Source organism: Lutra lutra, chromosome 16 (genome assembly GCF_902655055.1).
Source record: "Lutra lutra chromosome 16, mLutLut1.2, whole genome shotgun sequence".
Lineage (NCBI taxonomy): Eukaryota > Metazoa > Chordata > Mammalia > Carnivora > Mustelidae > Lutra > Lutra lutra.
In genome coordinates, this window is record NC_062293.1 from 19764031 (window position 1) to 19775708 (window position 11678).

An 11678-nucleotide genomic window follows, 5' to 3' on the forward strand; every position below is an offset into this window, starting at 1 on the left:
TGGGGGCGGGGGAGGCACGATGCTGGGTCTGGGAGAGGAAACGTGACCGCGGCTCTCGGGCTCTAAAGAGGGGAGAGGTTCAAGGAAAGGTTACCACCCGCCTGCACGCCCCAGATAAGGTAGCGCCACCCCCTCCTGTTTGTCCGGGGTAGCCCCAGGCCGACAAAACAGAGGTCAGTGGAAAGGTTTGGTTTTCTCCCAAGCTGCTGTCCCTCTGGGCGGCACAGGGATGGGTGTGTGCACCCCAGGGCAAGCCCCTCCCCCAAGCCAGGGACCCGGTCACCCATCCCCTCCACCTCCTACCTTGGCCGCAGCCTGGCCCTGGCCGCAGTAGCCGTTTTTGCTACGTGGGCCCTCCTTCCTCCTCCTTCTGTTTGCCAAAGTTCCCAATAAACCAAAGTCCATATCCGGTCTACACCTCTTCAGCTCCCCTAGGCCTCAACGACCCCACCCAGACCAGAAGGATGGGAGGGAAGGGGAAGCCACTAAGTTACTCCAATTCAGAGAAAGCAAGCAGTCTGTCCCCAAGCTGTGTTCCATCAGCACTCCCCCACACAGCCCACCCAGCAGATGTGAAACCACAGGCGCACTGGAGCCTGCCAGCACTGGAGGACCTTTTCATTTACAAAGGCCATAGGCCTCTTCCCTCTCCTAGGCTGGGATTGACTCAGGGGGCAACGCTTCAAAGCCCTCCCCATGCCCATTCCAGTAGTAACTTCCAACGGCAGGCAGGCAAGTGGGGTTGAGCTTTTTAATATCGTAAATCACATAAATCAGTGTCCAGCCTGGCCTCTCACTGCCAGGCCCCTTCCTGGGCCTCCTATCTTCATATTGCCGGGAAGGCTGCCTGCAGCCAGGGCTTCTCCCATCCCCTAGGAAGGATCCAGCACCAGCCAGAGAGGGGAGGCAATAGCAGCTAAGGGAGTGGGGAAGGGGGAGGGACAGAAGCTTGTGCAGGCGCATGTGTGTATGTACTTACGTGTGTGAACACATGTGGAGTTAAAGGTTTACAGACCCTGCCTGGCTCGGGGACAGTCGAGGATGGGAGAGGAGGTAGGGCAAAGAGAAGCACATCTTTTTTTTCCCTGGCGCCTCAGCCTCACCCTTCCTCAGGGACAGACGCACCGGGTAATTGGGAAACCCATCCCTGGACTGGAGCCCTTTTGAGTCTGGTGGAGTCACAGATCCAGTCTGTGGGGTCACTGGGTCTGTCTCCTTTTGAAAGCCCTGGAAGGGTGGGAGGTAAGAAGTAAAAGGAGACAGGTCTCCGCTAGAAGAACTTGACGCCCCGACCATCGCTGACGGTGATGATCTCAGCCTTGTGCTCCTGCTGTAGGGCCTGCAGAGCCCGAAGTAGGGTTGCTTCGTCCAGCCCATGAAACTCTGGATAGGGAGAGATGGGGATTAGGGACACTCTGCTTCTGTGGGCTCAAGGCCCACGAGGAGCAGAGTCTAGCTGGAAGCTGAGACCCTGAAGCCAAGGGAGACATGTGCCATCGATACTGCTGTGGCTGCTGCCAACCCCTCCTGCAAACTCCTTAGAGTAAGGGCTGAAAGCAAGCCTGAGTCAGCATGAAATGAGAATTCATGCTTATTCTCCCCGTCCAGGTTCTTCTGTCAGACTCAACCCTCACATGTATCCCCCACCCCTGCGCCATGAGTGTCTGATATACAAGAATGACACTACCTGCTTGTGGACCACAGAGTGGGGGACACTGAAGCCTAGGAAGGTCAAGGTCCTTGTCACTGGATTCTGACCCTAGTTGGACCGATCAGGGTCCAACCCTAGTGCTGCCATCAGGAGCACCTGTCCTAACACAAAGAAGTGTAGCCATACCTCTGACCAGGAGACTGTTAAAATCCAGCACAGGTATCTGCCCTTACCTAGTTAAAAGGAACAAAGCTGGGAGCCAAGGGCCAGCTGAGTATGTGAAGATATGGCAAGATACCGCAGGGAGAGGTGAGAAGCAGGTGGCAAGCCCGAACAGGTTCGCACACCTCACCCCCCCTACGGGGGCCTACCTCTTGAGTCAGGGAGCTTGCTTTCTGAGGAAGCCTTTAGCTTTAGCCCAGCATGAGTGGTGGGCTGGGCAAGACTGCAGCACTGAAGTCATGGGGTGATGGTGGGAGTAGCAAGCAGAGGCCTGCAGGGCAGGGGGGAACAGCCAAGAGCTGTAAACTCTGTTATGGCAGCCAGGGCCTGGCACAAAGGGGCGGTGCCCTTTTTTCCCCAGCTGAGATTGGAACTTTTGGTGAGCCTGGGGATCAGAATGTGAAGCCAGAGATAAAAGAGCTAAGAATATATTTACACTATGTAAAAATCAAACAGTATACAAATCCTTGCCTGGCCAGAAACCAAAGTATTTAAAAGGCCTGGGGGTGGGGATGGGGGTATTGGCCCAATCCCTTCAGCTGACGCCCACAAATGCTGAGCCCTCTATAAGTATAAAGGGTGAAAGAAAGGCCTGTGTCAGCAAGGAATGAGATCTTCAGCTTAATCTCCTGCCCCGGTTCCTCATTCAGCATCTACACCAGTAATTCTTAACTTTTCATGGGTCACAGATACCCTTGAAAATCTTTTAATATGGACTCTACCCCTAGAATAATGCACATACAGTCCCAAAGGCAAAATTTGGGGTTATGATGCATATAAATTCAGGTAGTTTAGGGAAACCTTGGACATGGGTTAAGAGGCCTTGTATCATGCAGTATTTGGAATTCAGAGGCAGGGATGGGAAGTCTGACTGTCAAACAAGGACTGGAGAGGCTTCAGATCACAAAACTGGGGGGAAAGGGAGAAGCATTACCCTCATTCTCTGTGTCGTCCCCATTGGTCAGTTCATACAGGGTAAACACGGAGTTGTTCTGGCCACTCCTGGAAACCTATGGACACAGAAAATGGGGGTTGAATAAGGACCTGAAATCCCGGGGAGAAGGTGAGCTCACCAGCTCCACCTATCTGACCCAGGAATGGTACCTATTTCCAAACCAGGGCTCACTGTCACCTCGGCAGGAGTGGCCTAAACACCGCAAACCCCACAGGTGCTATATTTATACATGTACACACATACACGGAACCACTAAAACCACAGGCCTTCACATGTCTGAGCAGTGACCTCTCACTCTGTTTTCCTGTTCAGGAATAGGTGGCATGAGTTTGTTATATTTGGGTTGTTGATGCTTCTTCCCCTCTTCTCTCCCTTGGGAAAGTTTAGGGCTGGTGGTGGCTGTGAATGTGGGGGGAGAGTTTGTCCCCACACCCATACTGGTTCAGAATGTCTCATTCATACGGTGGACAGCCCCAAAGGGTACAGAGGGGGAGGGGCCCCAGGCTTCTTTTTTTTCTCTCTTCCTTCCCTTCCTTTCCTCATTTATCTTCTGTGGCCAGAGACTCCAGCCAACAATAGCACTCATGGTTCCAGCACTGCATTCTCCAAACATGGCCTCATGTAGCCTCTGGCCTCCTGCAGTCAAAGGCAGGGAAGTTCTACACAGCCAGGGAAATTGAGTCACTGAAAGAGGCATGCCTGAAGACCTATACATCCTCTTTCTGCCCCTGCCCACTTTGCTCAGTCTAGACCTGGGAACACCAGGTATCTGCTGAACATAGATACAATTCTCTGCCATGGGTCACCATGGTAGAATAGTCTCACCCACTGATAGATGAGTTTCCCCCATTCTTCTGGCCTTCGCCACATGATCAGGAAGCTAGACTTGTTCTTATCCAACCACTCCAGGTTCCCTGCAAAAAAGATACTTATGAAAGCATCTTATGCTAAGAAGGCACAGAAGGCAAAACCAAGGTGGAACACAGTGGAAGAGACCCAGCTCTCAGGAAGTGAAATCTGTTTTATTACTATCTGCAAGGCACCAATTCTCTTCCTATCTCTCTCCAGGTCTCAGAACACAGATGGAGAGATTTCAGTGGTGAATATCAATAGGGAAAAAAGACCTGGGAATTGGACTACCTATTGTACAGAACACTATGGGTTCCAAGCCAGGGGAGAGAAAAAAGTTGTTAAAAGCAAAGACTTGTGGGGCACCTGGCTGGCACAGCTGGTGGAGTGGGTGACTCTTGATCTCAAGGTTGTGGGTTAGAGCCCCTCATAGGCTATACAGAGTACTTAAAAAAAAAAAAAAAATCTTAAAAAAAAAAAAAAAAAAGGCAAAGTCTTATGGCAATCTGCCCTCAGGAAAAGTCAAGTAGGAGGAAAAATAAGGAAATCTGAGGCCCTGAACCCACCTTTCTTCCTTAGTTCCTCTAATACAACCTGAATTGATTCCACAGGAAGCTTGCCTGGTTTGAAGTTAAGGGAAGGGCACTGATGGACTGAGTTGGGTAGGATAAAAATTCTCAGGGCCAATGTCATGTTGAGAACCACCTGTCCCCTTCCTCTGCCTCCCACACACGTATATGTGCAATTCCCCAACAGGCTATAAATTGGCATTTCCTGGATATTGGGAGGAGGAAGGCAAAGAGCAACTAGTTCAATTAAAGGGAATAGCTTTAAAAATGAACGGTACTACCATCTGTCACCCTCTGTCCTTTCTCCTTCCTTCAGACTTTCTCCACAGATATTTTAGGTATGAATCAGGCAGCAAAAACAAATGACCTTTACTTCCTGGGAGGAAGAGAGTAGGTGGAGAAAATTACCAAAGATAATACCAGAGCTTGAGTTTCACTCAGAAGAGGACAGGAGATTCACAGTCAAAAGGGCTTGGGTTGAAAAGCTTGGGACCTGGCTTCAGGGCAGAGATTCTATGGCACCCAGGTCCTTGTCACTAGCCAGGACAAGGGGGTTTGAGGCTGCATTTGCGTTGGGGTTTGGGGATAAAATGGAAGTCAGCTATAACAAACACACCGGCTCTTTCCCAAGTCCAGTTTGGGTGGGAACCTGCCTACTGTGGGTGAAAGAGGGTATGAAGTCTGGGCATGTGGGAAAGCGTGGAAGTGCATGTGTGTGGGCTGTGGAAGAGCCTGAGGGAGGATACGCTGTAGCTTCACGTTGTTGAAGAGCGGGCTCTCCTGAGCTTCCATCACCGTCATGCTGGATTGTTTGTGCAGGCGGCAGAAGGACAGGACCAGCGAGCACCAGGCGGCCAGCTGCTTCTGCCGAGTGTCCACGTTCGGCTGCAACCTGCCGGGTGAAGGGGGTGGGGCGCAGAATTAGAGGGAGTGAGAGAGCGAGAGGCAGCACTTGCCGGAGGCGCGTCTGGGGGACAAAGTAGGGGACTGGGAGTGGTGGCGACCGGGTCCTTTCTCCCCCTCCCCATTTGAAGCATCAGGGCTGAGCCCGGGGTCTGGGGCAGGGGAGGGAGGCACAGCGGGGCTTCTCGGGGTCTGAGCCTCACGTAAAGAAGGGCGGGAAGCGATACTGCCACGGCCACTCGAAACTCATCGCCATTGTAGTAGCCCAGGAAACCCGGAACGTCCGGGCAAAGGACTTCCGGCCTCCGCTTCCGCACGTCCGGGCAAAAAGCACAGCAGAAAGGTTCCGGACGCCTCTTCGGAGAGGGACGGCCCAACGGAAAGGGTCTCGCTGATCAGCCAGTCCCTTGCCGTTATCCTAAAAATTCTTACCGTTTAGAGCCCCAAGAAGTCTTCTCATTCAGTTCTAGAGAAGGGCAGTGACTTCTCCAAAGCGGCACACTTTGACGGTAGAATTGCCTAGGCTTTTCCCCCCTCTGCTGGGCTTCCTTTAATATTAACATTCGTGTCGGTTGCATTTAACAAACACCTCACAATTCTCCGGTTTCCTCAGTTGCTATGTCCTTCGACTCCGCCATTCCCTGGTCTCCTGCAGCCCCCGTGGGAGCACATTTGTAGTTTTTATCTCTGGAAAAGGTTCGGCTTCCGTGATTCAGAGCTGCCCGCTTTGACCACAGCTCTATAACTCTCACGTCCTCACTTTCCTAGTCTCAAATCTCTGGACCCATTTTGGTCTTATTTGAGTCCTTACCCAGCCTAGACTACCCCATTCTGTCCCCCTTGCTTGTCTACCTGCTGGTCACTTAACAGACCAGGGTTGTTGCTTCCTGCCCCCACGTCCATTCCCCACCCCCCTTCCCCAATTCCTGGGCCGACTGGAATTACTGGAAAAAATCACAGAGCATGCTGGCTGAGCCCCAAGTTCCCTGACTGACTTCACTGCTGGGCTCTCAGTGCAGCCCAGCACTTTTATTGACTCCCTGTCCCATCCCTCCAGGTAACTAACTCTTCAAATGTTTCCACTCATCAAGTCATTCCACCTGTCTCCATCTCCTTTCTGCAGAATGCCCCTCCTATTTTGTGAACTTGAGGTCAAGCATTTGAACTTCCTAATCATTCGACCTCTGTCTGTCACCACACTTTTTTTTTAAAAAAAGATTTTATTTATTTGTCAGAGAGAGAGAGGGAGAGAGAGCAAGCACAGGCAGACAGAATGGCAGGCAGAGGCAGAGGGAGAAGCAGGCTCCCTGATGAGCAAGGAGCCCGATGTGGGACTCGATCCCAGGACGCTGGGATCATGACCTGAGCCGAAGGCAGCTGCTTAACCAGCTGAGCCACCCAGGCGTCCCCTGTCACCACACTTGATTCTTCCCACAAGAATTCCTTTCCACTTCAACTTTTTTTCTTTTGGACTCAAAGGAAGAAGTGTCACTCTTCCTTTATAAGACCAACACTTTGGGATATCTTCTTACCTCTCTTTTCCAGTTGCCTCTATTATGCCTGTGCATAATCTTCCCTCTTTTCCTTTCCTCTATCTCCTCTCCCCTACTTGACAAACATGCTCAGGTCACCCATATTTGAAAATATGTACAGCTTCCTTGACTTTGTCACCCTCTCAATTTCCTATCTGATCTTTAGCCTTTCTCCCACTCAAGTCCATCCTTCATTGTGCACAGTTCCTGATCTACCAAAGTGCCCAACAAATACTTGTTGCATGAATGGATGAACCATTCAATTTATAATGTTCTTTTAAAGGGCACGATTTCCTCTGCTTCCAGGGGACTGCTTTATCCTTGTTCTGCTACTGTCTCTCTGATCTTTATCTTTGTTTCATTGCCCCCCCCCCGTTCTTTAAATGTACATGTTTCAGGGTGCCTCGGTGGCTCAGTGGGTTAAAGCCTCTGCCTTCGGCTCAGGTCATGATCCCAGGATCCTGGGATCGAGCCCCACATCGGGCTCTCTGCTCAGTGGGGAGTCTGCTTCCCCCTCTCTCTCTGTCTGCCTCTCTGCCTACTTGTGATCTCTGTCAAACAAATAAATAAAATCTTAAAAAAAAAAGAAAAAAGGAAAAATATATCTGCATGTTTCCTAAGAACCAAACTCAGCTTTTTTTTTTCCCCCAAAAACGTCTGTCTTGAGAATGTCCATCCTTTTCATGGCTTCACTTTGCATTTCTGTGCAAAACACTAATAAATCTGTATTTCTGCTGCCACCACCACCACCACCCCTCCCATTTATAACTCTCCATGAGACATAAAAGCTTGTTCTATTGGCAGCTCATATCGTACATCCTTTTCTTCTTGCCAGCTCCTCTTCCTAATAGGAATTTTCTATCATTACTTCCATCATTGTCCTAGTAACTCAGATTCAAAGCCTGAGTCAGCCCTAACCTCTCCTCTCCTTCATGTCCAAAGTCCTGCCATTGGAGGGTTCCCTCCCCTGTTTTTAATCATCTCCTTTTTATTTTCTACTTCCTCACTCATCACTTCTTTGGCCCATGTCCTCTTTTTCTCAAGCCTAGGATATTACAGTAATTTCCTAATTCACCTTTTTTTAAAAACTCTCTTCCCTAAGGGGAATGCACTCCATCTTAAGGCCTAGTCATGTACTAACTCCACAATCACCCTCCTGTGATCACACCTCAGCTAGATGTGACCCTTCCTTTTTTTGCACTTAGATAATATTTGGTTTATATCCTTTGCATGACTCTCATCACACACTCCATTGCTTTTGTTTATTTGTGTACATGTGAGCTCCCTTATTAGACGGAAGTCACTGAGAGCAGAAACCAAGGCCTATCTTATTTTTTCAACAAAATATACCATACACAGTATCTTATACTAACATGCCCTTGATGTACATTAGTAAAACACATGAAGGCAAATATGGGCCAAGAAGAGAACAGGTAGGGGCGCCTGGGTGGCTCAGTGGGTTAAAGCCTCTGCCTTCGGCTCAGGTCATGATCCCAGAGTCCTGGGATCGAGTCCCACATCGGGCTCTCTGCTCAGCAGGGAGCCTGCTTCCTCCTCTCTCTCTCTCTCTCTCTCTCTGCCTGCCTCTCTGCCTACTTGTGATCTCTGTCTGTTGAATAAATAAATAAAATCTTAAAAAAAAAAGAGAGAGAGAACAGGTATATCCCCAGGGAAGACCAATGCATTCATGGAAAAAGAGCAAAGGATTATCTCAGGTGAAAGCTCAAAATGCCCAGGAAACAGATATGCCTCTAGAGAGACAGACATGTCCTGAAAGGAGAAGTCTGTCTCCGAGGATGAACAGGTAGATTCTAGGAAGCATACAAATAAATATCTATGGAATGGATTGGCATGTCCCAGCAAATGGATATGCATGTCCTCAGAGAGGTAAATATTTCAGAAAGGAGGGAACGAAAAGTCCCTGAAGAGGCTCCAGGTGCCATAAAGAATAAACAGTTGTCTTATGGAGAACGAAGTTGTTCTCTCGTATTTGTGATGATCTGGAAGAACTGGAGGTGAAGGTCCTCTGGCAAACAACTGTGCCTCACTGTCTGAGGAACATATAAGAGTGTCTATATATGAAATGATGAGTTCAGAGGCTATGTCCCTAGAAAAGTGGGAAGTGTCTTAGGGAAGTATCAGTATGGCTTAGGAAGCTGATAGAAGGATTCAGCTAAGAACTAGTGAGTGCTATGGAGATGACAGATGTCTGATCCCAGGGTCCAGTCTCCTCAGCCTTGAACTTCTTCCAGATCATGTCCTTCTTTTGGCTCTAGTGGACACCAGGGGGCAGTGTGCTGCCAGGCTGTAGGCCCCACCCCCAAGGGTCCAGGACAAAATAGGAGGAGGCCAGGGACCTGGAAGGGGAGTCCTGTGGTGGACTCAGTAAAGTCCCCACTGCCCTTGCCCTCAATCCTGAGGTCCTTAGGGATGGACTCTTTTTGGTCATATCACAGTTCCTATTCCCAGGCTGTGGGAGTAAACTGAGGCATGAAGAAGAGGGAAATTCAGAGCTCTTGGGTGGTCCCCCTTCCTCCTCACAGGAGTCACAGCAGAGATTCCACCCTTGCTCCCCCCCCCCCACCTCCAGAGCTGCTGTCCAGACCGGAAGGGAGTCTCTTTCCTGTATATTTCCTGGTGCTGGGTTTGGATATGGACAGGAAAGGCCCAGCCTTGGGAGGAAGCAGTGGGGGGGTGGAGGGAGGCTTCAGGTGGGGGGAGGGGGATAGTGGGGAGCAGGCAAGTGAACAAAACAGTGCTGCTATCCAGATTCTTCCAGCTCTGCTGCCCAGCCAGAGCTGTGAATGGCAGAAACTCTGGGATGGGGAGAGGACAGTACAAAAAAAATTTTATTTTGAAGATTACAGAACTTGTGCCATGACACCACTGGGTTTCCATTTTCATCAGTCCAAGGATCTGTGGTAGGTGTGGGACTGACAGAAGGAGGCAGGGAGGGGAAGAGAGACCTGGTGGTGGCAGGGAAAAGGAGTAAGATGTCTGTGGAAAAACTCATACCACCCTAGGCCTGGGCTTCACTGTCTTTACTCCTCCACACCACAAGGGTGACGAGGAAGGGGATGAGGCAGATGGGGGCTATGATCATGGCCAGGAGCACATCCTCCGGGGGGTCTGATAAGGTGGGCTGCACAAGGGAGCAGTTGGCAAAGTGGATCTGGTGAGTCTCAAAGATGATCTCTTCTGCCCAGGGATTTGGGAAGCCCAGATGAAATTCTTCTGCAAAATGCTCCAGGCAATACTGTAGGTCGCTATAAGGCCTGGGGGTAAGGGAAGACTACAGTGAGTATGGACTGGGCCAGAGAGGGCAATGCCCCTCACTCACTCAAGGCCCACCCAGGAGGAGGAGGCCCCACCCCTGGCCCAAGCTGCCTGGCACTGCCCCTACCTGCTAATCATGGCCCAGTCACACCAATCCTTGGGGATAGAGTCCATCTCCTCCTTATAAGATTGCCAGCAAAACTGGATAGTCCTCTCATAGCTCTCCATCTTGTCCTCTGTGGGCACAGATTGCTTCACACTGACCACAACCCCGCGCCTCCCCCCAAGCCCTCAGGTCCAGGTATTTCCACTGCTCCTGTCTTCAAACATGGCAAACACCAGGAGAGTCTCAGAAAGTCTTCCAAGGAAAGAGTCTCAGTTCAGAAAAATGTTAATGCCTTCCATGTGCCAGCCCCACGAGAACAGCCACACTCTTTTTCTGGGGTCTTCTAACCCACCGGGGAGGTGAGCCAGCTCAGAGCTGGGGGCGGGTCACGTGGGATGAGAGAGAGAAAGACCACAGGAACCCCAGGAGAGAACAGAAGGGGGTTTAATGCGCTGCCAGTTGGGGTTGCGGGAAAGGGACCCTCCCCACCGACCTGGCTCTCCTCGCTGTCCCAGGTCACCGTCCCAGAGCCTCGGGTACACACCTTCTGGCTTCAAGGGGCTTTCAGTGGGAGGAACCTGAGCCAGGGACTCCTGGGGCTTCAGGACAGCTGTGAACAGAAATGAGAGAGGGAGGTGGGATGGCGGGGATCTAAGCAGTGGAGTCTGGAGGAGGGGTCTGAGACCCTAGGAAGTCAGGGCTACTTTCAGTAGAGGAAAAAGGAATAATCCAGGCCTCCAAGGGGTGCCTCAGTGACTGGAAGAGAGGGCTGATACCAGCTCCCTCCCACTCACATCCAGACCCAAATCCTCCTCCTCTTCCCCAACCCCCAAGACCTCTCCGCGAGGCCCGGACCCTAGGTTCCTCCAAGTGGGAAGCAGCTCTCGCTGAGCCCTCACCGAAGTGGGGCCAGGGACGGCCCGAGGACAGCGCTGACCCTCCCGCACCCAGGGCCCGTTTCTCGTCCCGGCCGTCCAGGCCCCCTCCCCTATGGGCCTCCCGCGCCTCCCACCCGGGCCCCGGGGCGCCGCGCTCACCGCCCAGCAGGAGGAGGAGGCGGAGCGCAGCCGGTCGCCCCGCGCGGGTCGCAGGGAGCCGCGGGCCGCCGGCTGCGCGCTCAGCCCGGAGCGAGGCCATCGCGCCGCGAGCAGGCGAGGAGGGGCGGTGGCGCTGAGCCGGGCCCGGGCGGGGGCGCCTATATCCCCGGCACAAGCCCCAGGAAGCCGCGCCGCTTCCTCGCAAGGGCTGGGACGGCTGCGGCCACGTGGGGGGCGGGGGCGACGCCCGGGGCCGGCAGGCTGGAGGGGGAGTCACAGCCCCACCCGGCCCTGGCGCCCGCCGCTCCTTCTGCCGTGTCGGCGTTGGCCCACTCTCTCTTCTAGCTCACCCTGCGGGGCTGGACAGCTCCCCTCGTAACCCCAGAACCGGGATGCATTTCCTGGGCTCAGCTGCGTGGTGCCCAGGACTCGCCCGGGTCTCGGAGCATCGGCCCCCCGGGACCCTATTGCCCTTTCTCCTCTCGCTGCGGGGGCGAGGAAGGGGGGTTAGCGACCTTGTCTCGCCGACCTGGAGGAGGAAGAAGGGGCTGGGAGTTCAGAGGGCTCTCCACCCGCAG

At 52.3% G+C, this 11678-nt stretch overlaps 2 protein-coding genes across 2 annotated transcripts; both read right to left on the reverse strand.

Moving 5' to 3' along the window:
• Positions 1-737: 737 nt before the first annotated feature.
• VPS25 (vacuolar protein sorting 25 homolog) lies at positions 738-5504 on the reverse strand. The gene is made up of 6 exons (XM_047706469.1): positions 5353-5504; positions 4993-5138; positions 4244-4297; positions 3654-3742; positions 2808-2883; positions 738-1383 (listed from the first exon to the last, which is right to left on the reverse strand). The coding sequence occupies exons 1-6, from the start codon at positions 5403-5405 to the stop codon at positions 1271-1273; spliced, it is 531 nt and encodes a 176-aa protein (XP_047562425.1). The 5' UTR covers positions 5406-5504; the 3' UTR covers positions 738-1270.
• Positions 5505-9512: 4008 nt separating this feature from the next.
• Positions 9513-11367, reverse strand: RAMP2 (receptor activity modifying protein 2). Its single transcript, XM_047706467.1, has 4 exons — positions 11101-11367; positions 10557-10673; positions 10085-10193; positions 9513-9956 (listed from the first exon to the last, which is right to left on the reverse strand). The coding sequence occupies exons 1-4, from the start codon at positions 11198-11200 to the stop codon at positions 9701-9703; spliced, it is 582 nt and encodes a 193-aa protein (XP_047562423.1). The 5' UTR covers positions 11201-11367; the 3' UTR covers positions 9513-9700.
• Positions 11368-11678: the final 311 nt, after the last annotated feature.